Source organism: Pleurodeles waltl, chromosome 10, assembly GCF_031143425.1.
Source record: "Pleurodeles waltl isolate 20211129_DDA chromosome 10, aPleWal1.hap1.20221129, whole genome shotgun sequence".
Classification (NCBI taxonomy): domain Eukaryota; kingdom Metazoa; phylum Chordata; class Amphibia; order Caudata; family Salamandridae; genus Pleurodeles; species Pleurodeles waltl.
Window position 1 is genome coordinate 1,056,367,059 of NC_090449.1, and position 23,945 is coordinate 1,056,391,003.

At 42.1% G+C, this 23,945-nt stretch overlaps 1 protein-coding gene across 1 annotated transcript in view; it reads right to left on the reverse strand.

Moving 5' to 3' along the window:
• Nucleotides 1-23,945, reverse strand: part of KCNH8 (potassium voltage-gated channel subfamily H member 8) — a 915,601-nt gene that overhangs the window by 485,627 nt on the left and 406,029 nt on the right. Inside the window, exon 2 of the mRNA XM_069212070.1 lies at nucleotides 726-959. Coding sequence (XP_069068171.1) covers nucleotides 726-959 — 234 coding nt within the window. The remainder of the gene's footprint in view (nucleotides 1-725; nucleotides 960-23,945) is intronic.

Genomic DNA, 23,945 nt, shown 5'->3' on the forward strand with positions numbered 1-23,945 from the left:
CTTCTTATCTGCTTTCTTTTTGATCCAAAATGTCAATTTTTTTATTTATTATTTAATTTAATCATGTATCTCCTTATGTTATTGGTACAGCCATGCCAAGCTTATGGTTTCCATATGTCCAGTTGTTTACAGCACCATGAAATTGGCCCCCTGATATTTATTTTCACATCAGACAAATGAAAGTGACATGCTATACAATACAGTTTCTGTCTTGCGAAATGTGTGCCATGAGTGGTCGTAATCCTGTCTGAGCATCAACTGCTTGAAAGTTGACAATTTCTAAGGACTTATATCATACCCCCAAATAATTCAGCATTGAAAAATAACATAATAAAAATGAAACAATCAAGGAGAACATGAGCAATCACAACTGACGATTCATTGAAACGCGACTATCTCTTGGTCATGCGTTGCATTTGAATGGATGATAATTTGGTTATTAACACTGACTTGAATTCAAGACATTGTGCAACCTCTGGCTTTCATATTTAGCGTAAAGATTTATAAATTTAAATAATGAAGCAAAAAGTTAAAACAATTTGCATTTCAATCTAATTTATTTTAATTTAAATTAAGTTAAAATCATTGAAGTATTTATAAATAAATAAATATTTCATATTAAGCATGTTTATCAGCCCAGGTAAAACTTGGGTAGAAGACTCTGTGTGGCTCTGTGGGGCAACTTTTGTTGATAAGAAGGTGGAAGGATGTGGGAGCTCACTCACCATTCTTCTTATAAAACATGATCTCCCCCTTGAACTCGCTTTTGTCCTCCAGGGACATCTCGATCTCCAGCGTCATCTGCTCATTGGTTTCAGCGCCAAAGAGAAATTTGCAGCTGCAACTCTTCTGCATGACTTCAGTGCGTGCGAAGCCCGCCAACTCGCAGAAGCCATCGGAACAGTACACTATGGGGAACCCCTTCGACACCTGAGCGTTGGCAAGGATGAAGTTGCTGTCTGCAGAGAAACACACAAGAGGGTCAACCATTACAAAGAGCCTGGCAATGGGGCATTCTGGCAGTGCAGTTGGGTGGACCACACCTATATCAATATGAAGAGACAAGCAACTTTTAATCAATCAGTGCAGGGTGGATGTTAAGAATACAATGATAGGGGTTTGGTAAAGAGTTTTACTGTACAGGAAAGGTGCAAAATCTTCCCATGTTGCTATCATAATCAGAAAACATAGTGATACTGAACACAGACTAAAACACCTCCACCCCCCAACCACTTATCTTCTCATCCCACACTTATCTCATCCCACTTTATGCTATCTCTAACACTGTGGTCCCCTTCACTCCTCAACATACCCTTTACAGCCCAACTACTTACTCACCTTTCTAACATTACAACACCTTAAATGTTTTACAATCTCATTATCAGCCTCGCTTCTTCCACTTCCCATATCACACCTGGGTTTCAAAAGTATTCCACAACAACTGATGTTTAGATGTCAGTGTTAGGTATAATTGTTTTAGGGTCTCCTATTGTCACTGTGGCTGCTCCAAGCCTTACCCTCTTAGAGTTCAACTCTCATTATGTATCCCCTGTTCTTGAGTTGGCCCTCTTCCTCTGATATCATATCCCTCCTCCTTTGGGACCAATTCCTCTTTGATCCTTATCTGTCCCTTCCCTTGACTCCCAACAGGTCTTCCAGTCTTCAGAGACATGCTCTTGGAGTTCTACTTAGACATCTTCCTGCTGGTATTACAGTGTGGATAGATTGCTGGCACCAAGTAATTTTCTTCATTCTGACATATCCGCATAAATAAAATCAAAGAGTAACAGAACTAACAGAAAATACTCAGTTGGATAATGAAGCACACATTACTATGGACACACACATGGCCCCTGGAAGCTGCAATAGAAACATTTATTTCTTCCCAGAAGATGGTGACACCAGTGGAAGAGAAGAAAGTGAGGAAAAAGTCTGAGATCATAAGCCAAGAAGTAGAAACAAAACACCAGTAGTCAAGAGTACAAGATCCAAATAGAAGCCCAGGCTCTAGAGATGAAAGACATAATCAATTTTCTGATTATGTCTTAACACTGATTGTTACAGTTAGGCTTATCCTTCTACCCAGAGAAAACATTTAATTATGTGAGAACACAGATTTTCCTGTTCATTCAAATGTATTATTAAATTGAAGTTATGTCAAGATTGTTCAATGGAAGCCAAAAAACACATGTATTGAAAGTAACATTATTATGAAAGTAACTGAAAAGAATGTACTCCATGCTTGAAACACTCTTACCATGGCAGAGACAAGAGGAAGTGTGATCAACTCAGGGGCGTAACACAAAATGATGAGCCCCCCTGCAGAGTGTGACAATAGGCCCGAATCTCTCATAACTCACAGATATTCACTGGCCTTGGACTGAATGGGGTCCCTTTTATGGGTTAGGGACCCCCTGATATTTGAGGGCCCCTTGCATAGCTGGGGCTGCAGGAGCCTGTGTTACACCCCTGGATCTACTTTCCCACAGTATAAGGTGCTAACAAATGTTATGGTCTAAGAGTGGTTTCAAACCTATATCAGTATTTATGTTGCAAGTGCCTAAATGCAAAATAGATGTATCTCATGATGTGATACATACAAACCAGAAAAAAATAAGAATGTGAGAGGCATCAATGCACAATTAATCCAACTCAAACACAAAACGATTCTTTGGATTAATAAAAAAGATGGCTGATGTAGTATTTAAACCAGCCATGCCAATAAAAAAGATGGCTGATGTAGTATTTAAACCTTTGGACAAGAGTGGTAACATAGACCCTCATTACGAGTTTGGCGGACGGCAAAGTCCTACACAGCAACCACCCTGCCAGAGTTATTAAGAATTCCCTGCTAGGTCAGTGGGTGGAAACCTCAGTGTCCGCCCGCCGGCCTAGTGGGAAATAGGCAGCAGCATTGTCTCCGGCTCGTAATCGAGCCGGCGGCAAAGCTGTGGCCTGCAGTGGGCACCAGCACCCTCATAATGTTCACTATCTGCACAGCAGACAGTGAACATTGTGACAGTGCTGGGAAGGGGGGCCCTGTGGTCCCCTGTGTCTGTTCTCCAACAGCCTTTTCAAGGCAGTGTTGCCGCCGTGAAAAAGCGGGGGAAGAACGAGGTTGTAATCTCCAGGGCAGCGCTGCCCTGGCGGATTAGGATCTCTGCCACTGCCAGGATTCTGCGATCCTGACGGTGCTGGGGGAACCCTGCCATCTCACTGATAGGGTCTGTATGTGTGAGTTGGACCGCCACAGCTGTGGCAGTCCTGACCGCCACCATGAGTGTGACGGTCTAAAGACTGCCACACTCGTAATGTCTTATGGCCTAAAGATTTATATATACGAGGAGTCAAAAGCAGGAAGAACCCTTACCAAGAGTACTATACAACTAATTGACAGTAAGTGCTTCACTGTTATATAAATGGAGAGATCTTGCGATTCTGGATGAGGAAGAATACCTTTTTGTAAAAAAAAAATGACAATCCCACAATCCTTTGCCTCTATCTACTGTCAAAGGTCCACCAGAGTCTCAAAAGCACTAGTAGATCAAATTAAAGGAATCTCCAACAGCTACAAGGAGATTTTCTCGATTGTCAAGGATTTCACCTAGCCCTCAGCCACTGCCAACAACATTGCTGCCTCCAAAAAACTTTACGACAACCCACCCAACTTCTTCCACAGCGAAATCACAAACATCTACAGCAACTTCACACACCAACCCACCCCCAGAGAGCTCATCGCTAACCTACCCACCACCAACCACTTTCCTGGATGAATGGAAACTCGTGGAAACCAACACCCTCCTCAAGAAGCCCACAACATTCTGAGTTAACTGAGCAACTTCCAACCCATCTCACTGATCTTGTATCCAGCCAAAATGATTGAGAAGGCCATTGACAAGCAACTCACCTCCAACTTCACCATCTTCTAAACAACACATAATCTGGATTCAGAAATAATCTCAGCACCTGAAACATCACTCATCGCGACCACCAAGGTGATTCCAAACACACTGGACCATAGAGAAACAGCAGCCCTCATTTTGCTCGACCTCTCTGCTGCCTTCAACACTGTCTCCCACAACACCCTCTTCAGACGACTCCACAAATTGGCATTTAAGGATCCTCTTTCAAATGGATCTGTTCCTTCTTCAAGGGAAGAACCCAAATGGTCAGGCTCCCAAGAAACTGATATGCGGTGCCCCACAAGGATCGCCCCTCAGATGCAGTATTTTCAATATATACAGGAAAATGCGCGCCAACATCATCTGATCACAAGAAATCATGGTCATTTCCTATGCTGATGACCCCCAACTCATCCTCTCCTGACACAAAAGACAAACACCACTATAATCAACTTCACCAACTGCATCACCATGGTAGCAGACTTGATGCAAGCCAACTGCCTGAAGCTCAACTCCGACAATATGGAAGTACTGGTCTTCAGCAACAAGACATCCTCATGGGATTCTACCTGATGGCTGTCAGAGCTAGGGCCAACACCCTAATCCACACACCACGCAAGAAATCTAGGGATCATCCTGGATGGCAAGCTCAACATGACGACTTACCTCAATGAAGTGTGCACCACCTGCTCCCAAATCCTACGTATGCTGTGAAAGAAGTTCAAAAGGCACTTAAAAGGTACCTAATTCATTGGAACTGCCTCTTCTGTTGTGTGTGGACAACGTTTTCTGCTCCTGCTCTACAGCACTCTGATGCTTGCTAGACATGGTGTGCTCTACATAGAAACCTTGTATGAATAAATAAAGAGATGAAGATATTCCTTATAGATCACCCCATTCACCTCTATGCTCTACCTCTTCCTGCATATCAATTCCGCTAGCTTTACTCTCCTCTCCTACTGTGACAGTACTTCCCGAGTTGACCATGAAATTTCTTCTCTTCTTCTCATCCATCACCATTCCCTCCAACGCTGTACCAATCCTCATCCTGTGTTACTTCTACCAGCATACTCCTCAGGTGCCAATCGTTGACACATGACCATGGATGGAGTCTAAGGGCCAGATGTATGAAAACGTTTTGCACAGGCAAATGGTGCGAATCGGTAAATTCGGCCGTTTGCGAGTGCAAAACAGTGGTCTGCAATGCATGAAAGGCATTCGCAGACCACAAATAAGAAATCGCAAAAATTGCGATTTCTTGCGTTGCGACCTGGAAATTACGAGTCGCAATTTGCGATTCGCAAATTCCAGGTCGCAAGGCAATGCTGCAAAAAATCGCAAATTGCGATTTTTCACAGAATGGCATTTTGCACATGCAAAATACCATGGACTGCAACCAGGTGGTAACCTGGTGCAAAATTTAAAAATGCATTTAAAATGCATTTTTAAATTGAACATGTAAAGCACACATGCCCTTATGGCATGTGTGTACTTTACATGTCCCCCAAAACATTTTTGGGGTGCAGCAGAGAGGGCCATAGGCCTCCAGCACCCTGGGGATTTGCATTTCCAAAATTGCGATTTCTGGTTCAGAAATCGCAATTTTGGAAATGCAAAAAATTCGCAGCTATGGGCCAACAGGCCCATAGCTGCGAATGGGGCCGGTATCGCAATTTGCAATTCGGTAATAGCATTTGCGATTTTTAAGAAATCGCTATTACCGAATCGCAAATGTGATACATGGCACTTTGCGAGTCGGTAATAGCGATTTCTTAAAAATCGCTATTACCGAATCGCAAAGGGCTGTGATGATACATCTGCCCCTAAATCCTTTCACACTGCCAGGCATTTCTAACACATAGGAATGCACACACCACCAGATCAAAACCTCTCATATTTATTGATGTGTTAATTCACAAGATTTATAAAGTGAAAATTAGGCACAGCAAAAGCATCAGTGCACTGTGCAGAAGACAGTATAACGCAAAGTTGTAAATCACCAATACAGTCCTCTAGATTAGGTGGTAGGAGGTCAGGCTCTGAATCCTTAGGGTGATGCTGTGCTCCTGACTAGGTAACCCCCAAGACATAGGGAATGCCATGATGCCCTTTTGTCTCAAAGGCTTTTTATATGAAAGGAAATCTTTCACCAATTAATGTTTGTAAAGAAGCATCTAAAATCACATATAATTATATAACGTACGTGCTCAGTGTATCAGGTGAACACATTGGGGCATATTTACAAGAAGTGACGCATCACTGCGTTGCAGCAGCAATGCGTAAAAAAACATGTGCTGTTCTATGACAGAATCCAGCGAGATGGATGCGCCATATTTATGGTATGGCATATCATATTGCAAGCTCTCAAGGTACTACAGAAATTCTGATGCAACTGTGGAAAGAATGCTGCAACTCATCTGCCCCAAAAGTGCGCACTGCTGATGCTGGGCATAGGACAAGAGTAACTTCAGCAATAGATTAAAAAAAAGGCGATGTGTCTGTTTTGACTGACGCAGCTGGCCTACTGTGTGGGGTCTAATGCAATAGAGTGTGAAATGGTGGAAGACTCACCTTGAACTGTATTCCATTGGTCCTGGATGTAAAGCAAACAAGTATGAAGTATGGGTATGAATCTCATTACAATGGGCATAGTCTACTTATGTGTAGAAAGATATCTAAGTATGTGTGAAATATTGAGTGACACTTTAATGTGAGTGGATACAAGTAATTGTTGTAATGTAAAGAGACAATTCCTCTGTTACCTACCTTATGTGTGTACTTAACTTTTGTGATTTCGAGAAGGCTTTGCTGGACTTGGGGACCCATTCCTATATGGATATGTGGCAATCCTGGCTTGTCCCTTACATGGAGTACACAGCGTCACATTGCATTGCTGAAGTGGATGATGAAATAAATAGGTGCCATGTTCCCAGGTTGGTCAAGGGGTGCAACAACATGATTGTACATGTATAGGCCTTTTAGTAGATGAGGGGGTGTGATTTACTTCTGTATAACAGTCTTGTAAGTGACTTCAGCTGGTCATATTCCTATTCCACAGTCTGCGACGCTTCCTAAGCCTGAGTCACTGAGGCGAAGGAATTTTGATGCATTCCAAGCTTAGCGCGACACATCTAAAAGATGCGTCACACATTTACAAACTCATAAATATCACTGCGTACACATTTGCAAACTCGTAAATATCAGTGCGTCAGTTGTAAGTGAGATTTTACGAAGGAACGCCTACGCTGCGTACATTTAAAACTGCGTGGTGCAGACGGTTCTACGTAGGTATTTAAAAAATAATGATGCAGCTGCAGCGCACGCTCCTTGTAAATACGCCTGACAGTGAAACAATGGTGCAAGAAGGTGATCACAAAACAAGAGGAAGGGTTAATTCCTTGTTCACCAAGAGAGGTAGTTCAGATATACAGAGATCCACAACAAATCCTCTCTGATTTGAGGTAATCAAATTGTCTTTTCTTGCATTGATGCCCTGCAATCGCAAAGAGCAGATTCTGCCGCCTTCAAAGTCTAAATAATTTCACATAGTGAAAAGAACACAATTGTCTAAAATAAGCCCTTCTCCCCTTGAAATGTTTTGAGGCTTGGATGGTGGTGTGTGCGTTTATTCCTTCTTCTGGGGATTTGTGAAAAAAGTAATGTTTCTCTCTACCTTATAGCATGTTGCAAAATGAGGAGCATTCATAAAGATCATCAATGCATTTATTGATTTTATTTGAACATTAATATCGATTGATCCCATGAGCAAAGCTGTCCTAATAAACTCTCTTCTATATGGCTTTGACCTTTTTTTTAAAGCATCTGCTTTTTGTGATACCTTGACCTTCTGCACTCTCTCTCGCTATCTTTATTTTCCTTTATTGTATTTCTTTATTATCTTGCTTTCTTTTTACAAGTGTTCATTTGATTTTAAAAATTGGCTCTATATAGCAAAGCACACAAGCCACTGTATGAAGAACTATGTAATATAAGAGACCACACCAATGAGGCTCATTGTCACTACTCAAGTTTTCTTCTTAAACAATTGAACATCCATAAGTCTCCTGTTCATTCGTTTTACCAGTTCAACGTTATAATTGAACCAAGATCACAACACAGAACTCAATTATACATAGGGCCAGATGTGTCATTTTTCTGAATAGCCATTACCTAATTGTGATTTTCTAAGAATCGCAATTAGGTAATTGCTATTTGAACGTATGAAACTCCAGGAGCAAATCGACCTACCTCATTAATATTCATGAGGTAGGTAGCAATTTGCGACCCACTAAGAAACACTAAAATCACAGGGATGGTGGCCTGCTGGTCTCAGCAGACCACCATGTCTGTGATTGTTTTTAAATAAGGCAATCTCTTTTTTTTTTCAAAAGCAGCCCGGTTTCCTTAATGGAAAACAGGATGCGTTTAGAAAAGAAAAATTAAAAGTTTTCTCTTCATTTTTTAAGAGTAGGCAGTTGTCCGCGGGACCACTGCCTGCTATTAAAAAAAGTATTCGCATGCATTCACAATGGATGAATGAATTACCATCTACTTGAAGTGGGTGGTAAAATGTGAATGTTTTGTGACCGCATTTCGGTCACAAAACATTCCTACTTACCTCTGTGATTTGGTATTAGGAAGGGATGCCCTTGACACGCTCCTTCCTAATACCAAATCGGTATGGAGTAGCAATTCTAAATTGTGACTCAGTAACATGTTACCGAATTGGAAGTTGAAAATCATACATACCAAAATTCATTTTTGTGGTTGCAAACGGCCTGACTGCAAAAATGCATGATACATCTGGCCCGTAGTTCGTTAATTAATGCAGACATTGTTACTAATTGAAAAAAGCAATATCCAGACAAAGAGATGGGGCAGACTGTCGAAATAGAAGGATACCCAGAAAGAGGAAAGGATGGGTGAAACTCACACATCTCACTGAAAGTTTTCAAAAGTCTGCACATTTTTCAATCTTTTGTAATTTTCATAAAATGCTGCTAAGAGAGGTAAAAAACATGCAAAAATAGTTTTATGGAAGATTTTTGCTGCAAAAACATTTTTGTGACAGCATTCTTCCGATCAAGGTGAGTTTGGCTTAGATAATTTTGCAGAAAACTAATTTCAATAGTTTGCAAAGCTTGGAAAGATAACTTTGAAGTGTTTGCATAGGGGATATTAACCTTTACCCTAATTTTAACCTTTACTTGAACTATTGCACTTAACCTGAATCTAATTCTTAACCTAATTCTTTTAAAACCCTTGTTTTTTTTAAATGCCATCATAGAAACACAAAAGGGTCCTAATGTAGAAATGGCCTGGGCGCAGCTTGGTGCAGTTCATGCAGTGCTGGGTCTCATAATTCAGTACAAAGGGGGCATTCACAGTTATTGGTGAAAATAATCCACCTCAATAACATTCATGAGGCAGGGATTAGTCTGTGGACACATGCAAATAGCTTCAAATGCAGGGATGGAGGCTTGCAAGGGACAGATTATCTTCACCTTTACAAAAGAAGTAGGATGTTTGCTGCCTTCAAGGCCTTTAGCCACCTGAAGTGCAGTGGACGCTGAACACCATGGCCAGATTCAACTTTGAAAATGGTTACTGAGGGTCTGATTACGAGTTTGGATGTCTTGTCACTGCCATCATAATGGCGGCAGAAACCCTGACCGCCCACTAGACGGTCCGCCAGCTGAATTACGATGTTGGCGGATTCCTGAACTAGAGACTACCGGAGTCCTGCCGACACTGTCATACATTCGCCGACTGCCTTCACGATGGCTAGAAAATAGCAACTGTCAGAGTATGGTGCAGACAAAGGGACCGCCGTCCAGATCATGATGTGCATTCCCATCGAGTCGACTGAGTGGAGAAGAACCCCTGCTTCAAGACAATGGAATCAAAGGAAATGGGGTGCTAGCTTTCCCATTCCCTTCTTTTCCCTTCAGTCACCAATGTGGACCCATTTGTCCAGGGCCCCGCCTTCACATTAGCAACTACACCCCAAAAAATTACCAAGAGATGGAGGTAGGTACCTGTTGCATTTTCTGCCAGTGACCGGACTGGGCACATGTGGCCCAGACTTGAACAATGGAATGGTACTTGTACGAAGTATTTTTACACGTGTCATGCATGTGTGTACATTTTGAAATTATTTTGTCAAAATGTACACACCTGCATCAACACATATGGAAAAATATACCTTGTATTTCTGACAATGCCCGCCACCGTCGGGAAACTGCTGCTGGGCCAGCAGTAACTTTGTAATATGGCGGGTGGGAGACCGCCAGCTCAGGGGTCTTCTTGGGACCACCGCCACAATCACCAAACTGGTAAACAGGCCCTGAGTTGTCAGTGGTAACATTTCAGAGTGTTGTGACTGAGGCTACTGCTGCAAAGCCATTGATAGAATTTCTTGTAAGTTGTAAGGATGGACAATGCTTTTATCAAACCCCTGCCATTGACACACATTGGGAGTCACAATATTGTTGTAGTTTGCAAAGACGATTGTAACATTTCACATTTTTTTTACAATCGCAAATCCTATGAATACTCACAACACAGGCTTTTCACTCTCCAAAAAGCCTCTGTACGCCTGGCTCATCGTTTCAGTGTTATTTCGCTTTTTACTATTGTGACTTGAAAATTCATATCACATCGCTCCTTTTCTCCATTAATATATATTCATGGAGAACTCCTTTAAAGAATATATAGCATAATCACATAACCGAGGATGTTACATCTTGAGAATGTCAAAAGTGTCAAAAGTGGAAGGCTGAGGAAAGGCACGAAATTTCAGGGTGTTTTGCTCACAGTTTTGTGAAGTATTTTTTTTTAACAAAACTTTGCAATCTGCATAGGCTTTGTGTATGTTTCAGTGTTGTTAAACGCGGGAGAAACTGTATGCAGAAAATAACTGCATGTGAAAAAAAATCAGTAAAAAAATGTATCTCTTTGGACAAATTGGCTTGCAAGTTGGAAAACCTGGCAAACATTTCAACTCTGAAAATTGTAAAGTTTCCCATCTTCACCCAGTTTTGTGGGTAAAATATAAAGTTATTGTCCATTTGGCTGGTAATTTGCAGGGGTAATTTTCACAGACGTGCATTAGCATCTTTCCGAATGGCATCCGCGGCCCGTCCTTTAGGGCGGAGGGGCCACCCCCGACCTTTTGCCCCTCATGAAGAGTGGCTGTCAGGCTGAGCAAAGGTCAGCCTGACAGACACTCTTCATGTTCAGTTCACGCAACCAGGCGCGAGGAATGCATGATTTGCGTAGACTCCTGGCTGCCTGAGCTGAACTTTGCTGGGCTGAAGAGGTCACAGCTCCTATGGGCGTAACTTCCTCGGCTCAGCAAAGGTGCTTTGAGGCCCTTCCCCTCAGTGACAAGGGGAAGCGTCACCCATTGACTCCGACCTGGGCGCTTCAGGTTCAAGCCCTGAAGCGCCCAGGGCGAGTGTCAATCAGTGACACCTGGTCACAGAGTGGGGCTGGGTCAAAAGTCTCACTGTCCCAATCTGTGACGAAGTTGGGACTGCTGCCGTCCCTCATTGGCTGACTGACCTAAGGTCAGCCAGAGAGGGAAGGCAGCAGTCCCAAACCTCCTGGGACCTCCGAGCTGAAGGTAAGTGTGTTTTTTTTTTTAAATGACTGTTTGGTGCGTGCATGTATGTTTGAATTTTGATGAGCATTGTGAATGGATGTGAGTGCGTGTGTGAATGAGTGAGTGTGAGTGTGCTTCCCACCCGCCCCCCTCCCTCCTAAAGTTACCAGCCGCCACTGCTGAATGGTAAATCCCCATCTTTGCATATCCAGTAAGGTGTGCACCCTGGATATCGACACCGCAATATTGTTAGCAGTTAATATTGAGGGGAAAATGTCAAAAAAAAAAATATTTACAGGTATTTAAGTCTAGAAATTCTATTCCTAAGAGCCCATATGTGTTCCTTGGTGACATATACATCTTCAATGTGTGTACATGTGCAGTTAGGAATGGTAAATCTGTAATGCCCTGAATGCACTTACCTTTCAATATTTTGTCCCTCGATAGTCTAGTGTCATGATATTCTGGGGGTCGGTGTTCAGTAGTACAACTTACAATACTCCGTTCACAACCTGGAGGCACACTTTTTTACTGTCCTCTAGGTTTATACATCTCTAAAGTGGAAGTGGACATATGAAATATTTTTGAATACCCTAGGGGAGACTTTGTGGTGTTCTGAGTATTTTCCATGACCCTCTGCAATGACACTCCCTCAATCTCTGCTTTTTCTTGCCCAACCTGTAAATGTGTAACTGCGGAAAATCCATTACATTCGCAGATCTCCACACTGTCAAAATTCAATTTACGCTCAGAAAGATCTGCAGTCCTGATTTCTTGAATGAAGATGTGTGATTTCCGACCGCAAATTAAAGTTTGTGACTCTGGCACTAAAGCCCCAGAGAGAACATCAGACTGTGACTGACCTGCAACACTGCAAACATATATAAAGATCAACGTAAACATTTATAGAAATACATGATCACTGGAAATCATAAACCGGAACTTTAACTCTAATCTGTTTTTTTTTCCTCTGCACACCCCTGGCTTCCTGTTTTTTCCCCTGCAGTTGGCATCACTCACTGTGTCACTCACTGGAGTTATTTTATTGTCCCTTTGGCCCCCCCAAGCCTTCCCTCCCCTGTTTTCTTTCATCAGGCTCCTTCTTCTACTAAACCTGTTTTGCTTCCCTTTGTCAATTTCTGCAGCCTGTAGGATTAAGGGGATTTTCAGGTATTCAGGAAAACAGCTGTGCAGTAAATGTCCCAGCACAGGCAGCTTAGAGCCTGCAGTGGGCCTGCAGCTGGAGATGTAGGGTTTATTGAAACATATGCGGCCAGAGAGGGTGGGGGCGAGACACTGGGCGGCCCTGGGATGTCTCTCAGCAGAAGGAGCCCCGTCTTCGAACCCTGGTCTTGGGACCTCACAACTAGAGCCCTAGTGCCAGGCACCCCTTGTGTGTGAAACAGTTCAGAGATTTGTGTGGTGTCGGCAAGGGTGCCAAGTCAAGGGTGGCTTGGCCTGTCTAAGCATGGGGCTCCAGGAACAGAAGGACAGACAATTAATCTATATGTCTGGCTTTGTCTAAATCCGCTTTTTAGGAACATTAATTGCAATCACACACTGATGAGAAGCAGGGCCTAAGCACTGCACTGGTTGTGCCTTGTGTCACCAGGAGGCAGAGCTGCACTCTGTCCACCATTTCTACTCCATGCCTAATACTACCACACACATGCACTTATTAAGCACTGCACTCTATGGGGCATTTGTATAGTATCATCACACACACATATACACATGCACTATTTATTTCTTGTATAATTGGTAATCACACACACAACTTACACAATTTCTCGCTCATGTGAAATAGTCACAGGCGCACACAAACACGCACACTGTCTAAACTGCACTGTTTGTGTCACTTGTTTACGGTAGTCAGATACAAACACACAAGTTGTTATCACAGCACCGTTTGTATCACATTTGACCACGATGACCTCTCCATCAATTGGGCCATAAGCCCTTCATCAGCAATATTATTGAAAAAGCAGTCTACACACGCATCCCTCCACGACCACACCAAGGGCCACCAGTTTCTTCCCAATCCACCTTCAGATGAGGAGCAGGTCCCAGGCCCAGCTCTCCCGTGCGGCTGCATCGCTCTTGCTCCTGTCTTCTCCTTACTTTTTTCCTGTTTTTTGTGTGCCTTCTCCTTGCTTTTCCCTTGTTCTCACTGCTTTCTTCTTGCTTCCCCCCAGTTTTTTGTGTGCCTTCTCATTGCTTTTCCTTCATTTTCACTGCTTTCTCCTTGCTTTTACCCTGTTTTTTGTGTGCCTTCTCCTTGCTTTTCCCTTGTTCTCACTGCTTTCTTCTTGCTTCCCCCCAGTTTTTTGTGAGCCTTCTCATTGCTTTTCCTTCATTTTCACTGCTTTCTCCTTGCTTTTACCCTGTTTTTTGTGAGCTTTCTCCTTGCTTTTCCCTTGTTCTCACTGCTTTCTTCTTGCTTCCCCCCAGTTTTTTGTGTGCCTTCTCATTGCTTTTCCCTTGTTCTCACTGCTTTCTTCTTGCTCCCCCCAGTTTTTTGTGAGCCTTCTCCTTGCCTTTTCCTATGTTTTTTGTGTGCCTTCTCTTTGCTTTTTCCTATGTTTTTTGTGTGCCTTCTCTTTGCTTTTCCTATGTTTTTTGTGCCTTCTCCTTGCTTTTCCCTTGTTTTCACTGCTTTCTGCTTGCTTTTTCCCTAGTTTTTGTGTGGCTTCTTCTTGTTTTTCCCTTGTTTTCACTGCTTTCTCCTTGCTTTTCCCTTGCAGCTCCCACATGCCGCCAGTTATTTCCCTCATAGCCCCACCCACCACCTCCCAGCGCCCTTCTGTCCTCCCAGGTCCTACTTAATGGAGGCCCCAGGGTGACGCCATTGAGCAGGTCCCCAGGCCCAGCTTTTCCTGTGCTGCTGCATCGCTCTTGCTTCTGTTTTCTCCTTACTTTTTCAGCGCCTTGAAACCCTCACAAGTGATTCACCGGGCTTTATAAATCCTTGATTGATTGAAGCTGCAGCACTGCAAACCATAGAGAATGCTCTCATGACCACAGATAGAGAGGATCCCTCTCTCGTGGTATTGCTAGGACTCTCAGCTGCCTGCAAGATTGTCTCACCATCATCTAGAAGTCTTGTTTGGAGTTTTACTAGCAATATCCGTCACTGATTCAATGGCACCAGTTCCTTCAAAGGGGCACCTGTACGGATCACAATCTCCTGATTACCTGTAGAGTACAATGTTGCAACAGTTCCCTTGTCTTTTTCATCCTCTATATTCAGCCCCTTGGGGGATGCTCACTCCTAATGATGCTGATGGTGTCAAACTACAGCTCTATGCTGATAACACAACTCTATTTCAAAGTCTCATCTGCTCCAAACATCCAAAACCACAAACTCTGTCTGCTCCTCTTCAGGGCTTGGATGTCCAGGGTCTACCTGGAGCTCAACCCGACCAAAATAGAGTTTTTGTTATTGGCTAAGAACCACAAGGTACAGCTACTACAAATCTGGCATCACAACATGAACCTGGACAAATTCAGACCCCGACTAGTACACAACACAAAATGATTAACATTCACATTGGAACCTGACCTCAAAGTCATGGAACAAAGCATTAAGAAAACCAAAGGTCTGATGCCAACCCTGTGTACTAAAAAAGATAACCATTTCCTACTCAAAAGTCAGTGTTGGTTTAAATGTATAATATGAAAGTTAACAGTTGAGTTAACAGAGTTTTATTTTTGGTTTTAGGTGTGAAATAAGCAGTCTTGAAATGAATTATATAACTTTGTAAAATTATTGAACATAGCTGATCAGTGTCATGTCATGTATAACACCTTCGGCAAATTCTGGCTTATTAGCCACCAGCACTTTGCATGTTAGTGTTTTGATCCCATAATGAAAATGTTAAAAGCAAAACTGCAAGTCCCACAAAGCCACATGCTGACGACTGAAAAGCCAGAAATGGGTGATGCTGTCATATGTCATAGTGCCAATTGCCAAGCGTATGAAATGCAAAATAAAACCTTATTCCTGACTTTCTGTCTTCATGTAGGCATGCATGGGTTAACCAGCCAAGTGTTTGAGAGGGTAGAGACAGTCTTATAAATGCAAATGCAAGCATCTCACAGCTAATGGGCTAACATTAACACTCTTTGAAAGACAATAATTCTATAGGAGACATTATTATCGAGAACAAAGTGAACAGCAGCAGTTAGACTTGTCTCAAGAGGCACAGACAAAGGAAAAACAATGCACTGATACCCCTTTGCCCAAGCTGTGGGATTTAGACTGAGTGCCTGTAACACCACTGGGATGTGCCTTGCCTTGAACAAATGCAGCACGTGCTGACCCAGAGGGCCACCAGAGATGAGCTTTACAGAAAGGAATGGAACCAGGCACTGCATTGCTACGTTCCACCCACAATTGGGGTCTCTTACCTATATTTTTGGATTGGTCAACCTCATTTGATCTCGGAATTCCAAAGCACCACTTTTCTACTCAATATGTTCCCAATAGCCCAAACTGCTCATAAATGTTTGAAATGGAGAACTCTTCAAGAATGAAAAAAATAGCTCTATTCCATGTCAGAGCGCCTGGACCTCCCTGACCCACAACTAAAGCAACTACCATGAGTTAACAGTAACAAGCCCGTTCATGTTCCACTTAACACTTACACACAGGGAGCACCATCATGGTGACATGTTAAGAGAGAATCCAGCACAGTTTATCCCATTTTAACCAAGAGCACACAGAAATAAATGCAGAAGGCCTGATTTAGATATTGGCAGATGGGTTACTCTGTCACAAGGGTGACAGATATCCTGTCCACCAAAATCTAAATCCCATAGGAAATAATGGGATTTAGATTTCAGTGGATGGGATATCTGTCACTGTTGTGATGGAGTAACCCACTCGCCAATATCTGAATCAGGCCCAGAGTAAAGTAATAGCTTTAAAAAATTGACCAGCAATGAGCATAGTTCATAGTCAACCATCCAATCTGGCCAGCATTGCACATATTGCTGCACATTTTGACTCCTTGACCCCAACTAGACTCAGAATCGTGGTCTGATTATATCATGATCTACTCCTTTCACTCACACCCTGCCTTCATCCTTCTCCTGAGTCCAATGGCACCACCTCCATTTGTATCATCTATTTTGGACTCCTTGACACACAGTCTACAGTGGAAACTGCCTTGAAACTGATCTATGCATTACTGCTACTCAGTTTTAAATCATTCTCAAACACCTAAATTATTTTCTTTGGGCCTGAGAAGTGCAACACCCATGTTTAATTAGCCTCAGGTGCTGAACATATATCTTCTGTTCAGCCTGAACACAGTACTTAGTTTGGTATGGTTAGCTTGAGCATGTATTTTTAACATATGCCGAGCCTTCTAACTTTCTCAGCATCTCAAGAGTAGGGGTGTGAAAAATTTGTAAAATTAGCTTTTGTGTAATTACATGGAATTTTTGAAAAATTATGTGTAACTACACAGAATTATGTGAAATGCAAAATAGGCATTTGGAGGTACAATTTAGCATTAAATGCACCTTTGCACCTGATTTGTGTGAAATGATGCATTTCACCCTAAAAAATATACTGCAAATAAAATATAAGTTCCACAAACCACAGCTCCGTGCGCTCTGTTCATTTGAGCTGTTCCCATTTGCTACATTTTTGCTGTCTGTGATCTAATAGTGTAATTTAAATAATTTTTCAAAAAAACTAAAAGCAGAATTTGAAATGGCGCAAGGTGGCACCAGAATAAAGGAAACGTCACCCAGGCTTACACAAGAGACATGATTCTCTTTGCACTATCCTTTAACGTCTGTGGTACCACACTGTACACAAATTATGAGTCATGCAGTAAGATGACAACAAATCCTGCACTCTAGTGGTCCAGTTATATGCTCCACAAAGGCAACTGAACACCTTTATTTACAACCTTTTTAAAACGTTCAACTAATCCACTGCTGTGTGAGTGTGTGAGAGCTGAGATTTTCTTGATAAAATGTTTAGTCTTTATGTAATTATACTTACAGATTAATGTGTGAATTAAATAATAATATCATGTTTACCAAAAATGTGACTAACTGAATGGCCACCATATTATGAAAGGCCTATATTTTGTCCATGCTAATTAAGCTGATTACATTATTCTGTCTTTACAAGAGAGTGAGTTTCTTAACTAAAACTAATGATAGATATAAATGTGTATTTAGTGGCCTCTGCTGAACTAAAGTAGAAGCAGATGCAAGGTAATTGTACAATGCAAGCTGTATAAAATGTTTCTAGTGTGTTCTGTAGTTTGACTGACTTCATTGTTTGTAGATATGTTTCTAACTTGTATGTCTTTCCTCCAGGGTAAAAGAGATGGTGTGGTAACATATTTTGTAATCATTTTCCTGTGACATCATATTTCGGTGGAGTGGAAACAAAGGATCCACGGATGAGGCGGAAGAAGAGAAAGTATGGGATACTATGTATTCGTATATATTTTGTCAGTGGAGTAACAGCAAATAGAGGAACTTGGAGTAAACTAATTATACAATTTAGATATCTGTTAATGTTTTGATTGGTCTTAACTTTCTCACCTCATACTTTATCCAATCATTTTCATTTAGCGAGTTTAATCTAATGTTCATTCACCACTGTTTGGGGGTCATTATTCTTTGGGATTTTCATGTATTACAAGTTCTAGAGATTATATTACTTTATGATCTGTCACTTGGACATATCATGTTTTCCAGATAGTCTATTGACATTCTGGTATTTTATTAGTTTATGATTGTTTAATTCTGAACTCATGCTTAGATGGTTTAGTATAGTCCAAAATTCTAAACCATTACCCCTGTCCTTATTCCTGTTCCTGTCTTGATGTTGGTGCCTGGTGTTGCTGTCCCACTGACGAAGTAGATGTTGTTGCTGGTTTCTATAGTGATTTGGTAATGTATGGATTGTAAATTGTTATTTGACTTTTGTTTTTCAGGTACCAGCTGCAAATGCTTATTTACTGCTGTTTATTCGTATTTTTGATAGCGCCATAGCTAGATGTTTTCAAAATTTGGGTTACTAAAAGTTTTACATGAAGCCCAACATGTCAATGATAATTAGTGGTTAGTAAGGCGTTACTCACATGCTCATGAATAATCATTGATATTTTGTCTTATTAATTAACGGATGTATTCAATTTCTCTTGCTCAGATTCTTTTTCTATGGTTTTGTGTAATAATCATTAAGATAATTTTTGCGTTAATTAACCTAAGATATATTCGGCGTTCGAATCAGCCTTTGTTGTTTCTCTATATGTATAATTTGTGTTTAAGAATTATTTTCATGACATTAATGTTGGTAAGATAGGGAAATAAATCTTTATCTTCTTAATAAACTGGTGTGGTCATTGAAGTTGGATTGATTGTCATATGTTATATGTGATGTTTATGACGTATTCTGAATGACATTTTCTCAAAACAGATTTGGTTCGGTTAATTGACCTAGTGTTTGAAATCCTCTATCTAGTCTCCGTTGACTAAAATATAGCTAGGGTTTCTCTGCGTCAACAAGTGATATAGAGACATTCTTATGTTTTATTTCAGACCATCCCAAAAACATCTGCATTTCTTGAACCGCTGCACCACATTATGCATTACTAGTTGCTTGGAGTATTCTTCATGTGAAAATATTATGCGTCTGTGAATTCATTTAGAAAGCTTTTTAATGTGACAAACTTTGCAAATTCACAGATTTGACACCTTTAAAAACCTAATTTTAAATACCACACATACATGCTTGGTGAAGTGCCATCTACATCTTTGCTCCCAAACCTATGGAAACCAAACATCAAAACTGCTTTTTGGCCTCTGCCTTTTCATTGGCCTCTTGGTTTTACAGCCTGCACATCTTCCTCTCCCTGGGACCTTTTGACAATAGTAACCATCAACTGCTCTGTAATCATCTCATCGTGAAAACTGAGGCAATTAGAAGATGTGACCAAATCTTGCAGCATTGCTTGTAATTCTGTTTCAATCGCCCTGGTACCAGCGACTGTACATAAAATATTTGAGTTTATAAAATTGTATTATTTTCAAAATGTACAAATAGGCTGAGGTTTTTATAGTTATTTCATATTTTATATCCATCTTCAGTCTTTCATATTGTACAATTTGAGGAACGTGTTCAAAAGCCTCCTTTCTTCAGGATCCTGACAATGCTACGAGAACACAAAATTCCTGGTCGAAAAGCATGCATGTTCCCTGTCCACTTAAAAAATGCCAGAATGGTACATTTGAGATTTGTGTAAACAAATGCAGACATAGATTTTGCACATTGGCTTGAAAAGAAATTATAAATATACAATGACTAAGTTTCAAGGATTATCTAAGACACTTGATTTGGATGTGCAGGTTCAACCCATTGTGATTTGCTGCCATCAGATGGATGGTGGTCTGTTGGGGTCAGCAGATTGCCTGTCTTTAATTGCTTCTAAGTAAAGCAGTATTTTTCTTAAATGTAGCCCATTTTCCTAAAAGAAAATGGGTTGTGTTAAAAAAGTTTTTAATACAATTTTTTAAGAGTAGACAGTTGCCCCATGGTCCACTGCCTACTCCAAAAGATTATTTTTTGACCATACACAAAGAGGTCCCTTTGGGACCCCTTTACTCATTTGACAATGGGTTGTCACTCTCTTTCAGCAGCTAGCAAAATATTCTTGTTTTGAAACTGGACTTCGAACATCTGGGCAATTGTACCTAACCAGTTAGTTTAGATCCTTGTGTTAAAATGTTCTTTCTTTCCAAATCATTGCAGTAAATCTGATGTAGAACCATTCTGAATTACTGGGTAACAACAAAAAGAAGATGATTGGATTGCTCGGAAGACAGAGGCGAAACAAGGGCCTGGAGATCATACTGGGTGAAAAGAAGATGACTGCAGGCAAGAAGCATGCCTACGACTCATCTATCCATAGCCCCTGTTGCACATACATTTCATTTGTTTTAAAGCACTGGTAAAGGCTGGCATTACTAATAAGAATGTACACCTGTCCAAATGAACACCTTTTTAGCAGCATTGGGACTAGATAATGCAAGACGGGAAAAACATAGGCCCTCATTATAACATTGGCGGTAAAAACCGCCTACCGCCGCGGCGATGGCCGCCAAAATACTGTCGCCACGGCTACCAGCCGTCCGCCAAATTATGACCGAAGCCGGAATTCCGCCAGAAGGATGGCAGAATTCCAGCTGCGGCCATGGCGGCGGATGGCGGTAAGGTGGCGCTGCTGCCAGCAGTAGCGCCACACCAGTAGACCGCCCAAGACCGTATCATGACACATGATACGGCCTGGCAGTGCTCTGCTGGTGGACGCGGCTGCTGGCGGCAATGCCCCGTCCCGTCTCGTGCCAGGGGACCCCCTGAAATCAGGTAAGTTGGGTGCTCTGACAGGAGATGGGGGTGGGGTTGTTTTGTGTGTGTGTGTGGGGGGGGTGTATGTTTGTGCGTGCGTGAATGCGGGTGTGTATTGCGTGTTGTATGTGTGTGCATGTGTGGATGTATGAGTGAGTGTATGTTGTGTTGTGTGAATGCGTGTGTGCTTGTATGTATGTCAGTGTGTTTGGATGTGTGTGTGAATAGATGTATGCATGCGTGGGTGCATGTGGGTATGAGTGCGTATGAGTGTGTACGATGGTGCTTGAAGGTGCGTGTATGTCCTGGGGGGGTCTGGAGTGGGAGGGGGGTGGAGGAAAACATGGGGAGGGGGAGGGGGGCAGGGAAGACCCCTATCAGTGACAGGGAATTCCTTCCCTGTCACTGATAGTGCCTACCGCCATGGTTTTCGTGGTGTTAAGGAAGCCACGAAAACCATGGCGGTAGACGGGGGTCATAATCCCGCGGGCAGGCTAGTGACTGCGCCTGGCTGGAGACTGAGGTCTCCAGCCCGTCGGCTGTTAGCGCTGTTGCGGACGAAGTGGTACATTGGCGGTTTGGCTTGAGCCAAACCACCAATGCCATATTATGGGGAAAAGTACCACCAGCCTGTTGGCAGTACTTTCCTCCATTATACCGCCTTCTGCTAGGGTTGTAATGAGGGCCATAATGTCCTAGCCTGTTTTATGCAGTTTGCATGCAGCTCTTTGATGACAGTTTGCAACAGTTACTGTTCTATATTAGCTTTGTATCTTATGAGCTGCGGTAACAAAAGAATTACTGTTTAATAGCAGTAATCCACTCAGCTGTCCACATAAAATCCAGATCTGTGATCTGCACTGTACATGTTCTCTGCAGCAGACATATTAACCCTCTGCGCTACTTTAAGGTGAGTCAAAAATGCCACTAGGCAAAACTCTGATCTCCCTCTAGCCCGAACATTCAAAGTTATCTTGCATTTATATTGCTGCCTGAAAGCTAGGTGCACAAGAAGCTCTGCAGCAGGTGCTTTTTTAAATCATAAGTTATCACTATCCACAGTGCCCCCCCCTCAAGTCAACGCCTTCCTCCCCAGGTCAGTGCCAGGGTGGCTGCACCAGTCACACCACCCTAAAGATGTCCCTGACTCTAACGGCATAGAGATTATTAGATGGTTAATGTAATTATTTCAGTGACTGCTCTACTGACTAGCATGGTATGATCTATCCCATAGCCTGGGTAGGATATGCCTCTGTTTGACTACCAAAAGCACTGATTGGGCTGATGTGCCCTACTGCCCTAATTCAAATGCATATAGAGGCTATTGTTGCCAGGTGAGTCATGGGAAACAACTTACTGCCACACTACATATTTACCATGATGTCTTATATGGGTGCAAATAGGGCGTGCGGATCTGTAAAGATTTTTTCTTGTGACTCTCATGTTTCAATTGCAAAAAGACACAAGACCGTGGATTTGGCAGCATCGCAATGCCCTACACTCTCCATTTTCAACACTTTGGGCCTGATTTAAGAAATGTGATGCGGCACCCAGTGTAGCGCCACTTTTTTTGCACCCCCCCTTAGCGCCCCCTAAAGCCACCATCTGTGCGCCATGTCTCACATACGGCGCACCATGGCAGTAGTTAGGGAACCAGCATCAGAATTTTTTATGCTAGTTCGGAACTTTGCGGGATTAGCGTAATTTTTTTTTACGCTAATCCTGCAAAGCCCATTGAGGTCCATTGTAAACAATGGTGTGCGTCCTTTTAACGCTTGCTCTGAGCAGGCGTTAAAAGTGCAGATAAAAATGACACAAAGAAATCGCTGAGATTTCTTTGTGCCATTTTTTGTTCACCTAATGGGGGGAACGCCCCCTTTGCATACATTATGGCTGGCGCAGACATAATGTAGGCGCACAGGGTTACAAAGTGGCGCAATGCATGCATTGCACCACTTTGTAAATTTGGTGTGGCGATTTTGGCCTCGTTGGGCCACATTAGTGTATAACAAATGATTCTAATGTAGCGCAATGAGGCGCTATGGGCCTTAAATCTGCCCCATTGTAGGCTGTAATTAAAGCACAGAAGTTATCAAGTCTCCATGCCAAAGAAGAGCGCGAGAAAAACTAGCAATGCTCAGTCCTAGATGAAGCAAAGCCAGGAAACTCTGCAAACTATGGGAAGGTCAGTAGTAGAGCACTGTCCTTGCGTAATAAAAACTTTACACACAACGAGGCAAAAATATGCAGACATCAGTGAAGGCGCAGCTTTTTACCACTACTTCCCTTTTCGACCTTAAATCCATCTATTGCTCCAACGCTTTCTGACAAATTTACTTTTAACTTACAAAGCACATTCTGCATCCCCTCTCCCCCACCATTTGTTTAATGCTGGCCAATGGCACTTAGGATGTGATTAACGCGCCCTAATCATGTCCCCCATTTAGATCCAAGTAATTAACATTTCATTTGTAAAGTTTTGGGAAGTTCATAGCTTTTACATTTCATGAAGCTTGGAAGATGGTGAACTTTTTTGGGATAGAATTATTTGGCAAGATGCACTTTGAACGCCATTATTTCCACTCAAACCAAGATTTTTGCACGTTTTCTGTAAGTTCACACATTTGACTATGTTTTGAAAGTCGGACGTCACAAAAATTGCCTCACGAAGCCCTGTAATTTTATGATCCCAAGGTTACAACTTGGAATTTTAGAGCTGCAGTGTGTTTTTTTTAAAGTCCTAAAGAGTTGGATGTCACTTAGGATTCTTGGGTTGCAGCTGTGGTCCTTGCAGATTCCCAAGGGACACATAAATCCTTATGACTCAGGTTTAATTGGTCCAACTCCTTAATGCCTTGTAGTGCCCCTGGATCGAGGACATCTTGGCGCTTTGTACACTCCCCCCTTCATTGAAGAGACATTTAAAGCACTGTTCAGAGGGACATAGTACATAGTCACAAGTACGCTTGCACGTTGTCAGCCATAACTCTGGTTACTAAGGGGGGTTTATTAACCAGACTGATGTGGGAATTCATTTGTGCACCTTTCAGGTATA